Below are 24,859 nucleotides of genomic sequence, written 5' to 3'. Positions count from 1 at the left end.
GGAAGTGGAACTCATATTTTAAGAAACTCTAAAATGAGTTCTTAGGAGATTCTTTTTTTTTTTTTTTTTTTTGGTAAAAAAGCCAACATTTAGATCTTCTGCCCATTTTCTTTCTTTTTTTTTTACATCTTTATTGGAGTATAATTGCATTACAATGCTGTTAGTTTCTGCTGTACAACAAAGTGAATCAGCTACATGTATACATATATCCCCATATCCCCTCCCTCTTGAGCCTCCCTCCCACCCTCCGTATCCCACCCCTCTAGGTTGTCACAAAGCATCGAGCTGATCTCCCTGTGCTACACAGCAGCCTCTCACTAGCCATCCATTTTACATTTGGTAGTGTATATATGCCAATGCTCCTCTCTCACTTTGTCCCACTTCCCCTTTCCCCCATGTCCTCAAATCCGTTCTCTATGTCTGCATCTCTATTCCTACCCTGACACCAGGTTCATCAGTACCATTTTTTTAGATTCCATATATATATGCGTTAACATACAGTATTTGTTTTTTCTCTTTCTGACTTACTTCACTCTGTATGACAGTCTCTAGGTCCATCCACCTCATTACAAATAACTCAATTTTGTTCTTTTTTATGGTTGAGTAGTATTCCATTGCATATATGTGCCACATCTTCTTTATCCATTCATCTGTCGATGGATATTTAGGTTGCTTCCATGACCTGGCTATTGTAAATAGAGCTGCAATGAACATTGTGGTACATGTATCTTTCTGAGTTATGGTTTTCTCAGGTTATATGCTCAGTAGTGGGATTGCTCCTTCTGCCCATTTTCTGATTGGGTTGTTTGTTTTTTGATACTGAACTGCATGAGCTCTTTTTAGAGATTAATCCCTCGTTGGTCACTTCGTTTGCAAATATTTCCTCCCATTCTGTGGGTTGTCTTTTTGTTTTGTTTAAGATTTCCTTTGCTGTGCAAACGCTTTTAAGTTTAATTAGGTCCTGTTTATTTTTTGTTTTTATTTTCATTACTCTAGGAGGTCTCCATAAAACACACACAGTTGGCCTAAAAGCACATGAAAAGATGCTCAACATCACTAATTATTAGAGAAATGCATCATCAAAAAATCTAAACAACAAATGCTGGAGATGGTATGGAGAAAAGGGAACCCTCCTATACTGCTGGTGGGAATGTAAATTGGTACAGCCACTATGGAGAACAGTATGGAAGTTCCTTAAAAACTAAAAACAGAACTACCATATGATCTAGCAATCCCACTCCTGGGCATATATCTGGAGAAAACCATAATTTGAAAAGATACATGCACCCCAATGTTCATTGCAGCACTATTTACAATAGCCAAGACATGAAAGCAACCTACATGTCCATCGTCAGAGGAATGGATAAATATGTGGTACATATATACTATGGAATATGACTCAGCCATAAAAAAGAGCAAAATAATGCCATTTGCAGCAACACAGATGGACCTAGAGATTGTCATACCGAGTGAAGTCAGACAGAGAAAGACAAATATCATATGATATTACTTATATATGGAATCCAAAAAAATGGTACAAATGAACTTATTTACAAAACAGAAGTAGAGTCACAGATGTAAAAAACAAACCTACGGTTACCAGTGGGGAAAGGAGAGTAGGGATAAATTGGGAGATTGGAATTGACAGATACACACTACTATATATAAAATAGATAACTAATAAGGACCTACTGTATAGCACAGGGAACTCTACTCAATCTCTGTAATGACATATATGGGAAAAGAATCTTAAAAAAAGTGGATATATGTAAAACTGATTCACTTTGCTATACACCTGAAACTAACACAACAATGTACATCAACTATATTCCAATAAGAAATAAATTTAAAAAAAATTTTTTAAGTCAACATTAAATTCCAAATGCAGAGATACCCTTGAATTGGCTCAACACTTACCTATAACAAGATGTATCCAAACCCTACCAGTTTTGCAAAAACTCAGTTTGAGGTCTACATTCCTCTTAATCCTTTCCCTCTCATTGATACAGTAGTGCTAAACTATATGTTGTTTTTCTTTTGTACTTTTTGTCCATTATGCTAATCTTATTTCCACAAAAAGACAAGTTTCTTGAAGGCTGGATTCATGATATATATGCCTAGGAAGCAGCCATGTGCTCACAGAAAGAACTTATTACTTGATGGATTGACTGTCTTAAATACAATAGTTATATTAAGTTTGCTATTATCTTTCTATGCTGCCTAATTTTACGGTATTTCAAATTAGAAAGAACTGAGAACATGCCTTTAACACATGTATAGAATCACATAGATGTGAAAACATCCTACAAGAATTACCTAATTTAGCCTAATCATCTAATTAATTATTTAATTATTTAAAAATACAGACCATAATATTTATTCTTATTTTTTCCACTGTTAGCAATATATATCTTTTACAGTATACAGTGGTTAATTTTTACCATTCCCTGAATGATAATGAGAATATATTTTCACAGTAGCAATTGGTGACATTTCAATAAATCAATGTGCTGCAGTGATACCTAAATAAAAGCTTATTTCACTATAATGATGCTTCCAGGCTTCCCTCAAGTCAGGTGGTTACTTGCAGTTAATGATCTGTGACATGCCACACAAGTAGTCCTAAAAAGACTTATTATCCACCGCATGTGCAACAATATTTGCTTTATGGATGGCTAAATGAATGAAGACATTCAATGTAACTGTAAAAGTAAAATCAAAAGAAAACTTACAAGTAACATGTTTTCTTTAAGTAAAAGGGCTGTGACCATTTTCCATTAATACTTAACCTTTTGCTGGAGCAGTGCAACCACATATAATGCTCAAATCCATAAAGCCCAAGAGCTGTTCTGGGTTAATGCTAATTAACTGCCCCCAATCAAAGGAGCAGTAACTTTCCAAAAATGTGATATCATCAGCCTTTATTATTGATGTCAAAGTCACATCACAAAGCTTAATGAACAATTAAAAAAAGACAAATATGCTTTATACATAAGTTGAGAGTATGTCTTTCAGTCAAATTTACATATAAACATACAACAAAAACACACCAAGAAAAGAATTATTACTATCATGCTTCAGAGAAAATTTGCTAATCTCAAACAATACACTATCTTTTATAGCTGCCAGACTTTGTAAGCATTCAAATCTTTACCATTTATAATTTTATTTCATTTACTAGACTCAGCTTTTGTCCACCATATGTCCACTGTGGATTAACTATTCCCTTAGGTACAATTAAGGCCTTTCCATTTGTTGTAAGAAGAGCTAAGTATGAAGGACACAGCCAGAAATAACATTTATACCTCAACCAAAAACAGAAGTACATTCAAACTCCAACGATGGTTTATGCAGCATCTTTTTTTTTATTAGACACATGTCTACAAAGCAAAATAAACTTGAGATAAAAATTCATGGCAACTGTACACCAGCTTTCACCATTCAGATTGAATATCAAAATTATATCACCTCCATTAACTGAATTTAAATATTTTTTCAGAAAAATATACTTCTAAACTACAAGTTAAATGAAGGGTGACTTCCAAACAATAATTATAACCAAAATTTTAATCATTTTTTATGTATTTCAAAGACATTTCACAAAATTTTTAATGTTTTTGATTTTTAAATCCTTAAATTAAAAAAATACGAGACTTAGCAATACTTCCTCCCATTACCCATAACTAGAAGAGAGGATCTGGAGAAAGAGTGGGAAATACAATAACAACAACTAACACATATAGCACCTATATATACCAGGCATGGTTTTAGGAGCTTTATATATATTTAATTTTTATAACGACCTCCTTATAAGGTAGGTGCTATTGTTATTTCCGTTTTACAGATGACAAAACTAAGGTACAAAGAGGGTGAGTACCTTATCATGGTCACACATTTAAATAAGTGAGCCCATATCTAAACCTAAGTGGTCTTACTTAGAAGTCTGTGTCCTTGACCACTACTCTATACTGTCTCTATATTAAAGATACTAAGGTGCTAGAACACACTATAAAATAAATATCCATAAGGGAAAATACCACTTCTCATCTTTTTAAAGTTAAAATTTTGACTGAAAATTAAGCGATGAGGGCTAAGAGTTTAGTTTTCAAAAGAACTATGTGTGTAATGTAAGAGGCATTTTACATGATCTTATTTTTTTTTTTTTTTTTTGTTTCTTTTTGCGGTATGCGGGCCTCTCACTGTTGTGGCCTCTCCCGTTGTGGAGCACAGGCTCCGGATGCGCAGGCCCAGCGGCCATGGCTCACGGGCCCAGCCGCTCCGCGGCATATGGGATCCTCCCAGATTGGGGCACGAACCCATATCCCCTGCATCGGCAGGCGGACTCTCAACCACCGCGCCACCAGGGAGGCCCTACATGATCTTATGTAGTAGTAACTCATAAGCACCAAGCGAGGCTGTTATTATATGCCTCTTCCAGATGAAAAACTTAGCCTCAGAGTTTTACAAAAGCTAGGGAAAAAAACAGTATTACTTTCTCTTTATCATCTCAAAATTTCCATAGTTTTATCTTTTACTAAGGTAGAGAATTAATAATTTTCTAGTCATTCATAACAAGTATTTATTGAGCATTTTCTGTGTGCCAGGGACTGAGCTTGATACTAGAGACACAGCAGTGAACAAGGTAGACAAGTCTCTGACTTCATGGAGCTTTAGTTACAGAACACCTACATAATTCCAAACGGTAAAAAAATAAAATAAAAAACTCTGCTCTAAAAATGGTGACTTTTCAGAACATTATAGAGATCAAACTAGTCATTACCAGTAGAGAGAGGGAAGGGAAGAGGGGCAAGATAGGGTAGGGGCTTAAGACGTACAAACTACTATGTATAAAAGAAATAAGCTACAAGGATATATTGTACAGCATAGGGAATATAGCCAATACTTTATAACTTTAAATGGAGTATAATCTATAAAAATATTGAATCATGATGTTGTTTACCCTAAACTAACATAATATTGTAAATCAACTATACTTCAAAAAAAAGAAATGCTATTTTTAGAGCCCCAAAAGCACTTGAAAGTTGGTCATATTTCCAGGGTGTGCCTGGCAAATACTAAGAATTCAATAAATCTTGGTTATATTTATTGTTATTAGGTATATGCACCTATTCATGTATATAGAAAATGGATACTTAATAATCTAATAACTGAATGATAAAATGAGCCTAAGAAATCATCTCTGCAAAGATAAGAAGACAGGATTTCAATCACATGAAAAGTTAAACTCTCTTAAAATTGTATGGCGGGCTTCCCTGGTGGCGCAGTGGCTGAGAGTCCGCCTGCCGATGCAGGGGACGTGGGTTTGTGCCCCGGTCTGGAAAGATCCCACATGCCACGGAATGGCTGGACCCGTGAGCCATGGCCGCTGAGCCTGCGCGTCCGGAGCCTGTGCTCCGCAGCGGGAGAGGCCAAAACAGTGAGAGGCCCGCGTACCACAAAAATAAATAAATTAAATAAATAAATTTTAAAAAATTGTATGGCAACAAATATGTTCAATTAATCAGACTTACAACTAAACATAGTTTGGGTCATCATATTTTAGGAATAGAAGGTGCTCATGATTGCCTAGTACAATCACCTTATTTTATACATGAGGAGGATCATCTTAAGTGATTAAATAAATTGCCAAGGTAATGTAGCTAGATAAAATGACAGTAGCAGGACAAAGTTTTCTGATCCCCACTCTAGTGTTCTTTTAATCTATATTGGATTTATTAAACAATCACAGCAAATATAAAGTAAAATAAATCATTAAAGGGACTTAAATTACATTAATAAAAATCTCAAATCTTTTCACAAAGTTTTTATAGCTGTATTCTTTTTTAATATTTTATTTAATATTAATTCAATATTTAATAATTAATTGCTTCTAAAATTTAAAATCAGTCATCATAAAAGAAACAACAGGTGGATTATGCTTTCTTTAGCATTTAATAAACTTCCTCTATCATGACAATGAAAGACAGACAGAAATCATATAAACAGATTGCTATGACCGAAATGCTTACACAATTCCCCCAAAACAAACAAAACAAAACCACAAAATCCTTAAACTTCTCAAGCTAAGTAAACTGTAATACTGCCAAAATGGTTTAAAGTAGGCCAACTAAAAAAAAGTAACTATGAATTGACATAATAACATCACTGCAACAACTGTCAGGTGAAAAGTGGTTTCTGATTAGTATTATGAAAAAGCACTTATTTGACATTTTCTTCCCCAATATATCAGTCACAACACCAGTGTGAATGCAAGCTTATGCATTTAATTTGATAAAACTACTCAACCAATTAAACCTGAAATACTATCAGTGTTCTTAAAGTACAGTAGGAGTATGAAATACCACATAAGAGAACAGCTGTAAGCATATGTATTAAAATACTCTCTCACTCAGTATACAGAACACTGACGCTATCAGTATCAGAATAAGATGCTACCAGCATCCTCCAGTATGTAAATAATCATGGCTCTATTTGACAAATTTACATGTAAAGAGAGGAAAAAGAAAAAAGATAAAAAATGAAACAACAGAAACCTTAGGTCCATCTGAAAAAGACACTTGGGTCTGATACTTTTGGGATTACTATCACCAGAACAAAAAGAACCATATTAAAGTAAATGGGTAAGGCGCAGAATGTTATAATTTAGACTGTATAAACAGAATGAACTTTTCAAATCCTCAAAAGAGTTTTTGTTTATGCTTTATAAATTGTAAACTCTTTTAAACAAACTGGTAATAATGACTCACTTGTTCACTTTGTTAAAATATTGTAGATGATAAATTTTATAGAACTTGATATGAATCCTTCAAAACAGGAATCAAAGTATATGTTACTTACTTCATAGTTTCACATTTCCACTCTCCAGATACAATAAGAATTTTTGAAAACTCAAAAGAGTCACAGAATAGGTAAGTACTTTCATGTAAATTCCCATAAAGTTCTTAAAGCTGGACATAAAGCCATCTCTTATACTCATCTATTACTAAGAATAAAGAATAGTCTTTAAAAGTCTTGATAACTTTACTGAGCATCAGTAAAATTTTCAACTTAAAATTTACTTGTTTTACTAATACATTTCCATGGAGTTCAGGGAACACAACTTACAGGGTACATTAAAATGTAACCTTTGAACCTCACAGTGTAAAACATCACTTCCTGGGCAGAGATAGTACTCCAAGAACAATCAATCACTGTTAAGAAGAATATACACTCAACATTGTTAATTAGTGTTGATGCACTCTTCTCTATGCCCTCATCTGTCATGAAGATTGTTTAAAAATCTGAGTTATTAGTCTTTATTTGGGAAAGGATCTGTTTAATATCTTTAAGAGCAGAAATCATTCATCCATCCACTCTATACTGGAGCATGATAATTCCTACTCCCAATACAAGTTACTGATAACCACCACCCCTCCACTAACTAAGATGCTATAAATCAGGAAGGGGGCAGCTCCTATGCAACCCTGTTAATTTCTGTTTACAATCTATCCAACTGAGAATGTTAGCTAGTCAGGGAAGAAACTAGGTGATGGATCAGATAGTAGGAAAACATAACAGCTTAAAGATAGAAAATAACAAAATGACAAATTAAAATGCCATGTGGTTATAAAACATGGATTGAATACAAAATTAATCTTTAAAAAATTAATATTCCTGAGTGTTCATTTCATTTTAATTTGAACTTTCCCTGAAACACTAAAAGAAAAACTAAAAGTGTATTTGAGTGCAGACTCTGATTTTTAAATAAAGCACCAAAATTTAAAATTTGTAAATAAAAAGTTGAAAGTGTTAGTTTCTATCAGTATGGAAAAGTCACAAGAAAATGCGGCAAAATTCTTAATTTTTTTAAATTTATTTAACCTAAAGTCATGATATAAAATCTATGACATTTTATCTCTAACATGATCCAGCATAATATAACTTCAATGTGTTTCTTAAGAAACTCTGACATTATTCACCAGAGTGGAATTCACTAGGCCAGTTGGGCCTGAAGGCCATCTAATAAGTTCCCTGTTACCTACTATGTATTTTTCCTTATTAAGAAAACCATTTTCCCTGAATAACATATCCCAGGCCATATACACTTTTAATTTCAACAGGGTCTTCCTGAAAAGACTTTTATCCATTCATTTGGTATTCATTCATTCAGACATTGTTCTAAGTGATGAGGTCCCTAGCTTTCACAGAGCTTAGACAGACAAGAAACAAACAAGAAATGATATCAGATGACAATGAGACTATGCAAATAACTGAAACAGAACGTCCTGACAAAAAGGGACTTGATGACTCGTTTAGATTTGAGTGGTCAAAGAAGGCAACTCTGAGGAGATGACATTTAAGATGAGATCCAAATGACAAAATGGAGCCAGCCAAGACAAGTGTGCCTTACACATATAGTGGACAAGGGAGCATTTAGTAGAAAATGAGGTCTGAGATGTAGGTAGGAGCCAGATAACCCTGTGCTTGATGAAATTGGATAAGGAGTTTGGATTTCATTCTAGTGTGATGAGAAAGCACTAGAAGGTTTTAAGGAGAGAAGTCATACAGTATGATTTGCCATTTGGGAACTGGATTTAGGAGATCAAAGCTAAGAGCAGGAGGAAGAGTTAGGAAGCTAGTGCCATAGTTCACATGAGAGTTGATGATTGTGTGTTGGGCCATGGTCAGGTGCACCTGTAATAAGCCTGTAATAAGTGGTCATATATTGAAAATCCCTAGGTTCTGCAGTGCAGGCTCTGATCAAGTGAGAGTGCCCCGATGCTGGGAGAGCAAGACCTTGAAGGCCAGGAAATCGGGTATTAAGCCTGGTGCAGAAGTTGCCTTAGATGGTAATATAATTGTTTCCAGGTGCTTCTGTGGCTATATTCATAGCCAATCAGACAATGCACTATACTTGGAGCCGAAGACATCATCAAACTCCAATGGAACTTCCACAAAACACACAGAATAAGTAGATGACTTACCCTTTCCCATTTTTTTTTAATAAATTTATTTATTTATTTATTTTTGGCTGCATTTGGGTCTTTGTTGCTGCACACAGGCTTTCTCGAGTTGAGGTGAGCGGGGGCTACTCTTCGTTGTGGTGCGCAGGCTTCTCATTGCGGTGGCTTCTCTTTGTTGTGGAGCATGGGCTCTAGGTGCACAGGCTTCAGTAGCTGTGGCACGCAGGCTCAGTAGTTGTGGCTCACAGGCTCTAGAGCGCAGGCTCAGTTGTTGTGGCACACGGGCTTAGTTGCTCCGCGGCATGTGGGATCTTCCCGGACCAGGGCTCGAACCCGTGTCCCCTGCATTGGCAGGTGGATTCTTAACCACTGTGCCACCAGGGAAGTCCTCCCTCTTTCCCATTTTGAAAGTTACTACCAGGAATATTTTTTTACCTCACTAGGGAAAAGTAGGGCCTTCCATGGAAATTTGAACATAATTTTATTTATTAATCCCAACAACCAGACCAAGCAAAAGAAATCAAATTCCTAGAAAACTTGAAGATGGTAGAGAAAAAGAACAAAATTAAGACACAGATTAGCAGGTCCCAATCACTCCTTAAGCATTCTCTGTGGTTCAACCTTTGCACAAATTAACAATGGCTAGCTGAATACACATAGCTGGCACTCGAGAATGTTTTCTGAATGAATTGCCCTACCAAACACACAGCATGAGAACTATCATGGTAAAAAGCAAGGAATAAGATGGCAACAAAGGAATTCTCTAGGAACCATTTTCTTCAGGCTACTTTTGTAAAATATCTATGTCAGTTGTACTAATTTGGAACTTGTGATCTTTCTAACTGAAGCTATAGTCCATGCTTTTAGAAGGCTATTATGGTTAATAATAATAACTAATAGTTACTGAGCACTTACAGTGTACAGGAAATATGTTCTAAGTGTTTTTATGTAATAGCTCATTTAATCCTTAAACCAACTTTATCAGACAGAAACCATGATACTTATTTCCAGATGAAGAAATTGAGACTTAAAGACATAAAGTAAATTGTCTGATGTTACACTGCTGATAAGTGAAGAAACTGGGCTTGTAAGCAAAGTCTGTCTAAACTTAAAACCCTCTGATCTTAACCATGACTCAATACTTCACTTAAAATCTTAAACAGTACAAAGAAATAACACTACTGTTTTATAACCTTTTAGAATTGAATATAAAATAAAATAAATTAATTTGTTTTAAGTACAGTTGACCCCTGAACAACACTGGTTTGAACTGTGCAGGTCCACTTACATGCAGATTTTTTTTTAATAGTAAATACGACAGTACTACATGATCCGAAGTTGATTCAATCCATGGATGCAGAACCGTGAATAAGGAGGAACAGAGTTTACAAAGGGCTGACTATAAGTTAAACGTGGATTTTTGACTGCAGGAAGGAACTATGCCCCTAACCCCTGTGTTGTTCAAGGGTCAAATATATTATATACTTTTAAGTATTATATACTGAAATAATTAACTTACTAATTATCAATTCTATTTCATTAAAGCAAGTCCCTTCCTCTGCTGGCTATATCATTAACCTACACTAGTTAAACCATAATAAAATGCAATTTTTACAAAAATAAACCTGTAATTCATCTTTGCCTAAAACTATTCTCAATCCTCAGCCCAAATTTCTGAGAGTTTACCATACTTTAATAAAAAGTACATGATTTTATAACTTACTAATTATAAGCTCTTACTATGGGACAAATTCACACACACACACTCTTTGTATGGAAATTTTCTCTATCCCGTCTTTTTGCTAAACTTTGGCTAAAAGTTAGCTACCGCTGCCAATATTTTCATAGCCTACACATACTTCTTTTCAACATATGCTTTCTATTCAAGCAAAGAATAGGACAGAATAACGAATTTTTAAAAGCTCATTTAGGCAGATGATGACTCTGTGTAGATAATGATCATAATAATTCAGCTTCAAACGTCTTCCCATCATGCTTCCTTTGCTTTGCCTTTAACCAGTATCTAAAGTCTTTGCTTTTAATTGAGGAAATTCATTGTCAATAGATCTACTCTAAAAGAAATGTTAAAGGAAGTTCTTCAAACAGAATCTGCTATCAAACAGACTCTTGGATCTAAACAGATAAATAAAGAGTGCTGGCAATGTAATAAGCAAATGTAAAATAAAATGTACCTTTTTTCTTATTTTTAATTGCTCTTAAAAGCCGAATGATTGTTTAAAGCAAAAATTATTTATAGAATATGTAAAAATATATCTGACAATAATAACACAAAGGATTGGGGCGGGAGGTAATTAAACACTAATGTTTAAGTTCCTTATACTACACACGAAGAGATATACTATTATTATTTGAAGGTAGACTAATTAAGGATGTATAGTGAACATCTTAAGGAAACAACTAAGAATATAATATATAAATATATAATATGTATAAGTTAATAGGTGAAATAAAATAATAATAATAATAATAAATGATCAATTAACTCAAGAGAAAGCAGAAAAAGAGGAATAAAAAGAAACAACAGATTGAACAAATATAACACTCATCTGATGAATGAAAAAAGTCAGATGAAACAACTGTGAAAGCCTTGCCATCTGGAACATTCTCTGAATCTGGGAGCTGCTTCCTTAACTTGGAAAACCTTCCAATGTTTCATGAGGCCCTTGATATAGAAACTCTTAATAAAATCTCTTTAATTAGTTTGGTGTTGCTCAAAAACAAAATCTTTGCTTTTTAATATAATTATATCCCCAAAATGAGTACATACTACTATAATGTAACATCAACTTGTAAACACAAATTATAAGATCATTCACTACATGATCATATTGATCATATGAAACTGGGCCGGTGACAGATAGCAGTAAATAATATCCAGGAAAATGTTCATCTCTAATCACTTAATTTTACACATGTAACATTCTGTGTGACTGCATACTCTATTATATGATCGCATTCTGAAAGAGAGTATTATAAATACAAGAAAGGGGTTAGAGCTAAACCAAAAGTAAAAAAATTCTTTTGACTTTCATGCAATTAAATCTCAAACATAACACTGTAACAGTTTTTTGCATAAATTCATATAATTATATAAATGTTTGTTTTTGAAACCCAGGAATGGCATCACCAGCACAGTCCAATAGCCCATCTAGCCTGACATCCTGTCTTAGACAGTGACCAATGGCAGAGGCCTCACAGGATAGCATAAACACATAACATAATGTATATAATTTTGCACCACTACACCATTACTCCAGATGTAGTTAGATTATATCCTGAAAGAAATGAAAACAAATCCAAACCCCCATCACTCCCTTACTCTATAATTTCCCAAAAGGTGAAGGAAAACTTCCAATAAAGCACAAATTTAACTATAATATAAACCAATGCTTTGGTGACATGACTAATGACTAACAAATGATCTCCTAAAATGAAAAGCTGCACTCAGAAACAGAACCTAAGCTCATCAAAACTTATGATTTGTAAAGGGGGATTTCAATGAATTGAAAAGCATCTGATTCACTCAATTAGATCTAAAAAATAGATGAGCAAAATTTAATTAAAGCTTTAAAAAAAAAATGTTTCTTTTACCCAAGCCATACATTTTGTGATATGTGATACTGTTTTCTAGAAAGTATTATAAAATTTATATTTTTAACTCTTCAGAGAAATGATATCCACACCTGTTTTGTAATGGTTTTGAAGTAAGGCTTGGATTTATTGAATGTTCATCTAAGTGTGCAAAACCACATAATGAAAAAATCATGACTTGGTCCTTCAGGAAGTACTATTTCCTAAACAATTATAGACAAAAAAAATGCACTGTATTTTTAAAGACTTTTGGAGTAGATAATTCCCTTGGTAGTATACTTGGGTATTGATTTAACAAAGCTTATAGTCAGGAAACAGTTCCTGACCTGAATCCTCCATGGTATAATTTAAATTCATTTTCTCTTTTTCTGACCTCAAATAAGTTGTAGAAGATTAGGTAATATCATATCTTATATATTTGAGAACTCTTATTAAGGTCCCCTTTACCAGGGTAAATGCATTGCAGGACTATGAACCAAATAATAATCCTGTACTGAATTCAGTCTTATAATTTTTATATGCTGTATATCATAGCCCAAGAGACAGATCTCAAAAATTACTTATCCATCATTTTTACCAAGCACCACTCCTCTCCCAATATACTCTTTCTCAAAAAAAAAAATCTATATTTAAGAACAAACCTCAAAAATTTAGAAAAGGAAGTTTATGAGCATTGAGAGCCAGGAACAATGCACACAAAATTCCATGCAGACACTGCTTCCTTCCCTAGAACAGGGTATCATTTAATGAAATGTATCTTTCAAAATCTCTGGGGCAGAGCTGAAGCTGCAGTGTAATATCATAAAATCTGCAGCTGTGTTGCTGTTCTTAATAGTCCACGCTGCTTCCTTAGACAACAGGAAGCCAAAACACACACACACTGCAGAACAGAACTTACCTTAACAAGGAATTGGCCAAAGCGGCAGAGCAATTACGATAGATCAAGCATCAAACTGTTATTGAAAAGACTGTACACATCTTTAGGAATTTTCTCCTCAACTTGCTCACTCCAGGAAAACAGTATCTATTTATGTTTCCAAACATCAATTTTTTTTTAGGAATAAAAACTACAGGATAGACAAATAAAGTTTACTATATATAAATAAACATTAATAACTTACTTTTATTGCCCACCAAGGCAACCAGTGGCTGAGTTTCAGACTCCTCACTCACTTTCTTCACCACAGAATACCAATCTTCTAAATTCTCAAAGCTTTGATAATTTGTAATATCATATACCAAGAGGATTCCCTGTCGCAAAAGAGTTACAAAATATTTAATATATACTACTTTAAAAAATATTAATACTGAACACTGTTAAGTAATAGATATGTTGAATAGAGTATAAAAAGTACAAATGTGGACTGTTTGTATCTGACTTCAATTTAGGTATTAGCAGACAGATAATACTGAATGTCTTCATTCAAGATAAATCCAGCAATTAAGATACAATGCAAGCTAAAGAATAATTTTATCAAACTGTAAGTGGTTTTCCAATGAGATATCTGGGATATGCCTGGTAAGTTTCAATAAAATATAAGAAAATCATATCATAGAGGTGAAAAAAGCTTCAAGTTCTACAATTCTGCCTGTCACTTTCATGAGGTCAAACATTTAAACCTTTCAATAAACAACCATCTGCTGCTGCTCTTTTTAAATATTTTCAAAAATGGAGATTCCATGACATCCCCTGACAGTCAATTTCAGTGTTTAACACAATTTTCTTTAAATGAAATAAGTCGATTTCCTCTTTCGGTCCTCTGTGCATTTGCAGAACAACATGAGAGTGTCCTCCTTATAATAACCCTTCATGTACTTGAAGATAGTTAAGTAACTCCTTCACCATCTCCTTTCAAGAATAAACAAACTCAATTCCTTAAACTTGCCTCAAAGGACCTATTTTCTATCCCTTTAATCATAGTTGTTGGTTCTTCCCAGGACATGCTACATATAGTTTTTTGACATCCTCTTTAAAATGAGCAATGTAAAACTGGACCTGATACTGTAATAAGAGCCTGAACAAAGCCAAATACAACAGAGGGATTGCTTCCTGCCTCTTATATATCATATTCCTTTTAATATATCCCATTATTTTGTGTGGGAAGGAGAAGAAGTATGTACACTCACAAAAATAACACTGCCACATTCTTGATTCTCATCCAATTTGTAGTCAAATACTTAATACAAAGCTCTCTGCATATTTAAGTCTGGACCCTAATGGCATTTATGTCTCCTTCTTCTTAAGTTATAATCATAAACGTTGACTACTTTTTTACACCTACTATGTACCAGACAGATATCTGGATCTTTCCATTAATCCTCACAAAAATCATGCAAGACTGGTATTATTATCCTCATTTTACTAATAAACACGAAGTCACATGGAGCCAGGATTTGAATCGAGGACTGAATGAATATAAAGTCCACCCATTCAGTCTACAAAAATTTGTATGCCAACTATATGCCAAGCATTGTGCTGGGTACCAGGGATATGAGGAACAACCTCAAGGAACTCACAGTCTTGCAGCAAAGCCAGGCACATAAACAGGCAAGTATATAACACAGAAGTCATGGCCAATGATATGCTGGTAAATATTAATTAACCAGCTTGAGGCACGGCAGCGGTGGGGAAGGGATGAGAGAATGTTATTTGAAGCATCTGCCAATTTCTGTAGTGTAAATACTCCCCTGTGGTCATTTTAAAGCTATCAATGTCACTTCACTGAACAGAGTTGGGTAGGACACCACTACACAGCACTTCCACCATACAGATACACTAGTTATAAATAACCTCAAGAGTGTAGACAACAGAAATATATAATAAAATAATCAGTAAGTGATGCATTTTGATCATATAAATCTTTGTTTTTAATATAATTTATGAGTTTTTATATGTTTTTAATCATGAATATATTCAATAACCAGCTCACAAAAATTCCTGAAAATTTAACAACTGACTTTCCCAATGTGGCTCTAGCTTACTACTATTATGAACTTCCAGTACTATGCTTTTTCCAGTTTTATTAAGAAATAGTTGACATGCATCACTGTACAAGTTTAAGGCATACAGCATGATGGCTTAATTTACATATATTGCATGCTCTTTTGTTAAACTACACTGGCCCCCAAGTCACTTAGCTTCTCTGGGTCTCAAGTTATTTTCCTCTAAAGTTAGATCATTGAATTAAACACTCTATATCCCTTTCAACTTAATTATTCCATAATTTTTAAGCAAAATTGTTTGTCTGATTTATTTTAGTAACTTATAAATCTATTTCTGCCTTCCCAAATGCTTTGAAATAATGGCCAGCACAGAATTATTTGAAATAATGAACATAATCCTACTTTTCTTATTAAGAATAATGTCCCAGAATTAGCCTCTGAACAAAGCTAATATTCAATCTATTGACTCCACCTCCAGATGACATGAGTGATACAATATATTATGTTGAAAGAGCTCTGCCCTAGAAGTCAGATTGCCTTTGGATTGTATTCCTGGCCCTACCATCTATTGATCTTGGGCAATGCTTCTGTCATCCACCTTCATAATACCTGTCAAGCCTAACTGATTATGTAAAGTAATAAAAATACACAATTTAAAACTAACAAACTACACATTTACTGGGAACTTTTTTATTATTATTCTGAATGAATATGAATCACATTTTCAGGGCAAATGTGAGACTGTTTTTCACTCTCATAAACTGAGCCTTGACCTACGGTGCCTCTTAAACCTTAAAATTTTTAGAACCCTTCTAACGAATATATTAAAATATTCATCGCAACATGGTTCAATATCTGAACATAATAGAATATATGCAAACAAAACATGGCCAGCATCTCTTGATAATCAGTACTAGACCAGAGCTATAGAATAAAAATTAACTATCACTGATCTAGACCAGGAGTTGGTAAACTATGGCCCCCAGGTCAAATCCAGCTCATAGCCTATATTTGTAAATAAACTTTTATTGAAACATAGCCACACTCACTTAAGTGTTATCAATGGCTGCTTTTGCACTATAATGGCAGAGTTGAGCAGCTGCAGCAGAGACAGTCTGACCTGCAAAACCTAAAATATTTTCTATCTGGCTTTTCAAGGAAATTTGCCAATTTCTCATCTAAACCAATATATCCCAATATTCTTCAGTCAGCAATACCTATGAATTGTCCAGGACTCATAAGAAAGATAGAAGGATAAACACCTTTTCATTAATCTAGCTATCTACCAACCCAAACATCTATCAGTTCATATATCCATTTCTCAAAACCATTTAATGCAAAAATTATGATTTTTATCTTTGCTCCTAATATGACAATTTTGTACCAGTTTTGACCTACACCCATGTGGTTAAAAACTGAGAAGGAGAAATGAGAAAACCAAAGACATTAACATACAAAAGAAGTTCTAAGACTTTCAGTTTCAGCTCAGACATGTAAAAAGCTTGGAAGTCATCACGTCTGTTCTTACAATAAGAAAAAAGCTGGACAAACTGAAAATCCATGACTTTTCTTGGACAAAACAGAGAGCTGAGTTTGCAGGGTAAATTGCCACCCTGAAATCAGGAGTGATGGGTGAATCCAGAGAGTCACAGCCAAAATCTGCTTACCTGGAACAAAAGCCACTAGAGCCAGTAAATAGTAGAAACATTTAAATGGTCATTTTGATGAATTGTTGGAGGCTGAATGTGGGCTAGCTTGAAGATGAGAAACTCCTGGGGGACACAGTCTTTGGGATACCCCCATACTTTCATGAGTTTTACCTCTAGGAACCCCACAAGATCCTCATGGTGAAGAGTCAAGAAAAATCCCCTCATGGCTCTGGCATGAGAAGAGAGAAAGTAACCATTGTAAAATATGCCCAGAGTATTATCTGTAAAATGGCATCCTCTCCAGGAAAAAAGCTCAGAGTCTTTTACCACATGAGAGAATGGCATTTTCCAACTCCAGCCCCTTCTAGTCATCCTGTCTCACCTAAATGAGAAAAGCTAAGAAATATCTAAGAAGGTCACAGCCCAGGGACACAGATGCTTAAGTCACACAAGGCTGTGACTTAATCATAAGAGTACAGAATGTTTCCCCTCTTCCATACTTTAACACACACCAATAGGGCTCCAGTATAATAGTAGATTACATTTGAAAGAGCTGCAAGACACAAACTCCAACTAAGGAAGAGTTCTTTGAGATGCCCAAAAAGACAGGGGAGGAAAAACACAAGGACATTAGAGGAATTTGATGGCTCTGCCATCTAAAGATTCAGCAAACATTAAACACAGACCAACTCCTGGCCAAATTAACATAAAACCTCACACTAAAAGCCTATTTATTTGAGTTCTTATTACTCAATACATCATGTCTAGTTTTCAACACAAAATTAAAAGGCACACTAAAAGGAAGTTTGAAGAGAAAAAGCAAACATTAGAATCAGATTCAAATCACATTTTGGGGCTTCCCAGGTGGCGCAGTGATTGAGAGGCCGCCTGCCGATGCAGGGGACACGGGTTCGTGCCCTGGTCAGGGAAGAGCCCACATGCCGCGGAGCGGCTGGGCCCGTGAGCCATGGCCGCTGAGCCTGTGCATCCAGAGCCTGTGCTCTGCAACGGGAGAGGCCACAACAGTGAGAGGCCCGCTTAATGAAAAAAAAAAAAAAAAATCACATTTTGGAATGATTAGAACAGGAATTTAAAATAAATGTAATTAACATTTTAAAGATTCTAATGGAAAAGGTAGACAACATGAAAGAACGGTGGGTAATATACACAAAGAGATGGAAACATTAATAAATAATAAAAAGGAAATGCTAGATATCAAAAATACTATAACAGAAATAAGGCCATTGATGAGCTCATCAGTAGACTGGACACAACCCAGGAAAGAAACAGCCAGCTTTAGGATAAGATAATAGAAACTTTCAAAACTGAAATGTAAAGAGAAAAAAGAATGAATAAAATAGAATACCAAAGAACTATGGGACAATTCTGAATGTATATGACACATGGAACTGGAATACCAGAAGGAAAAGAGAAAATGGAACTTAAGAAATATCTGAAGTAATAATGGCCAAGAAATTGCCAAAATTAATTAGACACCATCCACAGATCCAGGAATCTCAGAGAACATCAAGTAGGATAAATACCAAAACATCTACACCTAGACATTATATATTTAAACTCCATAAAACAAAACACAAAGAGAAAATCTTGAGAAAAGGTAGGGGGTGGAAGCCAAGAGGAGGGAGAGAATACCCTATCTATAGACCAACAAGGATAAGAATTATAGAGAATTTCTCATCGGAAACCAAGCAAGTAAGAAAAGAATGGAGTGAAATTTTTAAGGTGTTGAAGAAAAGGACCAATCTAAAATTCTAGACATAAAAAATCCTTTTCTAAGTAAGGAGGAATAAAGACTTTCTCAGATAAACAAAAACTGAGGGAATTCATAGCCAGAAGACCTTCTCTGGAAGAAACGTTAGAAGAGGTTCTTCAAGAAGAAGGAAATGATACTGTTCAAAAACTCAGTTCTACATAAAGAAAGGAAGCGTATCAGAGATGGAACAAGAAAAGGTAAAAAAAAATCATTAATTTTTCTTATTCTTAATTAATCTAAAATATAAATATTTAATAACAGTAACAAGGTATTGAGTGATTATAGAATATGGAAAAGAGAAATGAATGACAGTGATGCCATCAGGGACAGGAGGGATGAACTGAGAATATTCTTTTATGAAATATTTTATGAACTACACAGGAAGCAATGTAGTATCATATGAAGGTGGACTTAGATTAGTATAAGATGTATATTGCAAACTCTAGGGCAATTGCTTACAAAACAAAGTTTTAGTATAATTGACAGACTAAGAGATAAAATGCTCAAATAAAACAAGAAAAGAAAGAAAGAGAAAAGGAGGGGGAAGGAGGGAAGCAAGCACAAGGATCAGAAAACAAACATGAAAGATATGAATCCAACTATATCAATAATCACTTTAAATGTGAATGGTCCAAATACACCAATTAAAAAACATTGTCAGAGTGGATGAAAAACCAAGACTCAACTATATGTTGCCTACAGGAAACATGCTTTAAATATAAAGACACAGGTTAAAAGTTAAGGGATAAAGAAATACCATGCTAAAAGAAGTGAAAAGAAAGCTGGAGTAGCTATATTAATTTCAGACAAAGCAGACTTCAGAATAAGGGAAATCATGAGGCATAAAGATAGGCATAATGGTAAAGGGGTTAATTTTCCAAGAAAACATAACAATCCTTTGTGTATATACACTTAATAACAGAGTATCAAAATATGGAGCCCAAAACTGATAGAACTGTAAGGAATTCAAAATCCACAGATCCACTAATATAGTTGGAGATTTCAACACCCCTTTTTCATTAATTGATATATCAAGCAAGCAGAAAATCAGTAAGTTGACCTGAACAGCAGTAACAATCAGCTTCATCTAACTGACATTTATAAAACAGTCCATCCAACAACATTAAAATGTACCCTCTTCTCAAGCTCATATGAAACATTCACCAGATAGACTACATTCTGGACCATAAAACACACCTTGACAAATTTATAAGAATAGAAATCATACCAAGCATGTTCTTAGATTACAATGGAATTATCAGAAATCAATAATAGAAAGAGCTGGAAAAACTCAAAATATTTTGAAATTAAACAACGTACTTCTAAATAACACCTGGGTCGAAAAAGAAGCCTCAAGAGAAGTTTAAAATATCTTAAACAAAATACAACCTATCAAAACTTGAAGATACAGCAAAAACAGTACTTCGAGGAAAATTTAGAGCACTGAATGGATATATCAGAAGAGAAGAAACATCAAAAATCTAAGCTTCCACTTTAGAAAACTGAAGAAGAAGAGCAATTTAAACTTAGTGCAAGCAGAAAAAATAGTAATAATAAAAATCAGAGCAGAGATCAATGAAACTGGAAAGAGGAAAACAACAGAGAAAATTAATAAAAACCAAAAGTTGGCAACCTCTAGCCAGATTAACCAAAAAGAGAGACAGAGACAGAGTCAGAGAGACAGAAAGATAAAGAAAGAGAAGGCACAAATTAATGAGGGGTCATGACTACTGATTCCCACAGACATTAAAAAAATAATGAAGGAATAATATGAACAACTCCATAGCCCAAAATTTGAAAACAAAGATGAAATGAACCACTTCTTTGAAACACACAAACTACCAAAACTCATACAAGCTGCCACAGACTCCCAGGGCCTCTACCCACCAGCTGCAGCACACCAAAGCCAGACCTCTAAGTACTCATCTCTTTGGGAGCCTATAATATAAGTACCCTCAAACCCCTGAGTCTCTCACCCCATCAATCAATCCAGTTCTCTTCTGATTCCTTTCAAAAAACTATCAGAAAGTACAACTCCCTCGGAAGTGCAACACATCTTGGCAACAACTCAAGTCTTAAGAAGAATCTACAGGGAACTGCTGGAAATAACTGTTTCTTGGCAATCTTGTGGCCATCTAAACCCACCACCATATCTCATGTCCCTGATACCCTCTTTTATCACCTAACCACCGTTTATCCTTCTGCTATGTCTTCATCTCCATACTGTCCTGTGCTTCCTCTTCCTAATTTACCCTCCACCTGCTCCTCTTTCTAAATCTTTCTGCCATGACTTTTGGAAATAAGACTTCAAGTTTAATAAATCCTTCTACATCTTTGAATTCCTCACAAAAATTTCCTCCATCTTCTATGTCTTAACTTCACTTTCCCCAACCCCCACAACTGCCAAAAGGTATTACCATCCCTTCTCTTTATAAACCTTAAGACTTTTAGTAAATATTACATAATATTATATAGTACTTCGTTTTCATCTATTTCACTTATCACCATATCTAGTAAGCATGATGAGTCAGTAAACCAAATGGATACCATTTTCAAAGGAATAACTGACAGCAGTCTTGAAGGAACAAACACTGTGGCAACACTTAACAGTATTATAAGGTACTTCAAACTTCAGTTCTAAAATTTAACAGATACAGTACATACAATTTAGTGAAAGTTACCCACTTCCAAAATACAGGTATTTTTTTCTCCCTGATTTGTACAACAAATAATCTACTTTAGTTTTTAATTATATAGAGAAATGAATTAAATCATATAGATTATACAATAGTCGTAACAACATATACTGTACTTTGCTGTATAAGTACAACCTGTAAGAAGGAACACTAATGCAAGAGAGGTCTGTAAATATAGTAAGTTATAAGTTGACAAATATCCAATGAAAAAATTCATGGTAAAAGACAGCAGAGAGACTCAGGGAGTCCAACTTTGAGATATGCTCTCTCCCCAGTTGTCATACTGGCACCACATGCTTTTGTTGGTGGTTAACAGGGTGGCTCCTCTGTGTGGGGCACTGGTACACAATAGTAGTTATGTTCTACCTCACAAATGAGTACACTTCATTGAGTTTATACTCAGTAGGGCAGTGTTTGCAAACCACTTAGATTCCAGGACGGAAAGAGCTACAAAAATGAAACATCCAGTCCTTCTCTGAGGCTTGTTATTAGCCTCTGTTAGCCACAGGTTACAGGGCACTAAACACTATGTACTGTGTGTTTGCTTGTAACCACTATGAAAAATAGCCTATAACATCCTTCTGAAGACTCCTAGAAATTTTTAAGTTAATTTGAACTCTGGGAATTTAACTGGGACATACTTCAATTCTTAGAACTACTTTCTGACAAAATACCTCACTAATTCTTTCTTCGGTGTCTATTCAATTTTGTTTCAACCAACACTATTCAATACACTATCACCAAAATTTAATGCAACTGGTGGGGAAAAAGTGAAGAGGGTAAAATAATCAGTTTTATTTGAAGCTAAGCTAATTCCAGCCTACAAATAAGCTTCTTCCTGGATAAGAAATGCTTTAGAAAAATGGATTCACACAGCTTAATAGCCCAGATACGTGTAAGATAATTCTTTCCATACACATTACATAAGTTAGAGAACCTAAAACAAAATCCTAAATAAGACATTATACTGATGTCCTCAAAACAGCTTGTCAAAGCATTTCTCAAAGATTTCTATCATGTAGCATGTGCACAAAAATCCAAAGTATTCGTGAGATGGGCAATGTACAGCATCTACAACAACTCTAGAAACAGTATAGATCTACTGTGAAGAATAGTTATGTAATTATATAAAATTATTAAAAGCTATTAAAATGTTTATGAAAGCACTGTTTTTTTAAAAGTAATGTTTCTCCCAATTTATGGTAGTGAACTGTAGCCTGAGCTTCTCTGGCCTGGGTAAAAAATTTACATGTATTTTAACAAAAGAAACTACTGGCAAATGTACTTAATTGTATTTTACATAGCATTTAATTTAGAATCTCTGGAAAACAGAGAAAATTTATGACAACTCATTTTATCATCTCAAAATTCCTACTTTCCTGGGACGATTTCATGAAAATGTTCATTAAATTCCTAGAAATACTTTATTACCTTGTTTTTTAATAAAACAGGGTATATGATTTACAGAGATTGTAAAGTATAAACAATGTAAGACACTGTCAAAAGAGAAAAAAAATCAACATGTACCTTCGAAATAGAAATCTCATGTGACATTCTCTTTCTCCCAAGATGTGAAGTACATTAGAAAAGAACAGACATTTCAGTAAACTCAAGTATCCTCAAAAATGATGGAAATTTTTTAAATTTCTACAAATTTGCCCATTAATGTCTGCTGATTTTAAGCAGCTATGTAATAGCATAAAACATACACTTATGTAAAGAACTGATTTGAGGGGATGGTCACACAACATTGTGAATGTACTATATACCACTGGTTATATACTTTAAAAATTGTTAATTTTATATTATGTGAATGTCATATCAACATTAATTTTTATATAATAATTTTATAACATTAATAAATTTAAATTTTCTATAAATCAATAAAATTTTTAATGATTTGAAGTAAGGTAAAATTAAGAGTCTAACCCATAAACATTACATTCCCCTAATTTTTAAGTGAAAAAAAGGTATTAATTGAATGTTTTATTATTATTTACTCTGAAATGCATAAAAACTTCCCATTCTCCACTAACTTTAGATATATCTATAAACCATAAAAAGCTATTCTATTTGACATTCAGAGTCAAATATCATTAGAAGCTTGACTAATCTAGTTTTCTTTTTTTTTTAAATCCAATATGTGTCCATGAAGATAGATTTTAATGGAGCAAAGAGGAAAGAGATTGTTATTTTCAAATCCCATTTTACCAATTAGGTGAATGAAACAAGGACTGTGGCTTCCCACAAATCTCTGTCCAGCAATTTTTCTTTAATATCTACTTTAAACATAATCAGTTTAAAACAGAAACAAACAACAATGAAAAAGCCAGACACAAAAATCTGAGACATATTTTTAAGAGAAAAATGAACAGTCATAAAATATTAAGTCATATGGTCACAAGTGAAAAGGTGAAGTGAGCAGAAATATTTTCCAGGAGACAAAGAACAATGTAGAAGAAGAGGCAAAGAAGGTTCTCAGAGCCAAATCTATATATCAATAACGCAAAAAACAAAACCCTAGGGACTTTATACATGATTAAGAACCATATGAGCCTCATCCTTCTCTGAATATTTTATAATTCAGAATCTATTTTCCATCCAAAATTAAGGCAATGGTATTTGTTAAGTATCAAACTTCATACAGCAGAGTGCTTAATATTCTGTCTTCATCTTCTAGATTCATTTCTTATGAGCAACCCAGCTCCACATAACCAAGTTATGATTCTCGACTTAAAATATCGAACTCCAATAAAAAACTAAATGAGGATTATGAATATTATCCCCTCAATACCTCATGATCATATGAAAGATACACACTAACTCAAAGTAGAAGAAAAAGCAAAAATAAACAGCATGTCAATAATTAATTTGTTAAGTATATTAATTACTACTATGCATATTTTCTATTTGTATAACTTAATTTTAAAACTTATAAATTATGTCTATATAAGCTAATGTACCAAAGAATTTTTGTTATATTATCATTCAAGTGGTTTTTCTTACTCTACATAGATTTTCTTCTGAAAAGACACCACACATGACCATCATGTTAAAATGCTGTATGTGCTTCATATATATAATTAGTCATATTTAGTTTTCTGATACAATATATTGATATATCTGAAGAACTATAAATATTTACTAGACTAATTCACGGCACAAAAATATATAGGCATACATGTATGCTTTTTGTCCTTACAACTTAAAATGAAATTAAAT

The 24,859-nt window shown here is 34.0% G+C and overlaps 1 protein-coding gene across 2 annotated transcripts in view; it reads right to left on the bottom strand.

Annotated features, from left to right (window-relative positions):
• RAB28 (RAB28, member RAS oncogene family) overlaps positions 1-24,859 on the bottom strand; it is a 96,899-nt gene that overhangs the window by 61,261 nt on the left and 10,779 nt on the right. For both annotated transcript variants that reach the window (XM_060086276.1, XM_060086364.1), the window contains exon 4: positions 13,697-13,826. In XM_060086276.1, the coding sequence (XP_059942259.1) occupies positions 13,697-13,826 (130 nt within the window). The remainder of the gene's footprint in view (positions 1-13,696; positions 13,827-24,859) is intronic.

The sequence above is a fragment of the Mesoplodon densirostris genome, chromosome 1 (assembly GCF_025265405.1).
Source record: "Mesoplodon densirostris isolate mMesDen1 chromosome 1, mMesDen1 primary haplotype, whole genome shotgun sequence".
Taxonomy (NCBI): domain Eukaryota; kingdom Metazoa; phylum Chordata; class Mammalia; order Artiodactyla; family Ziphiidae; genus Mesoplodon; species Mesoplodon densirostris.
This window is presented reverse-complemented; position numbering and strand designations above follow the sequence as displayed.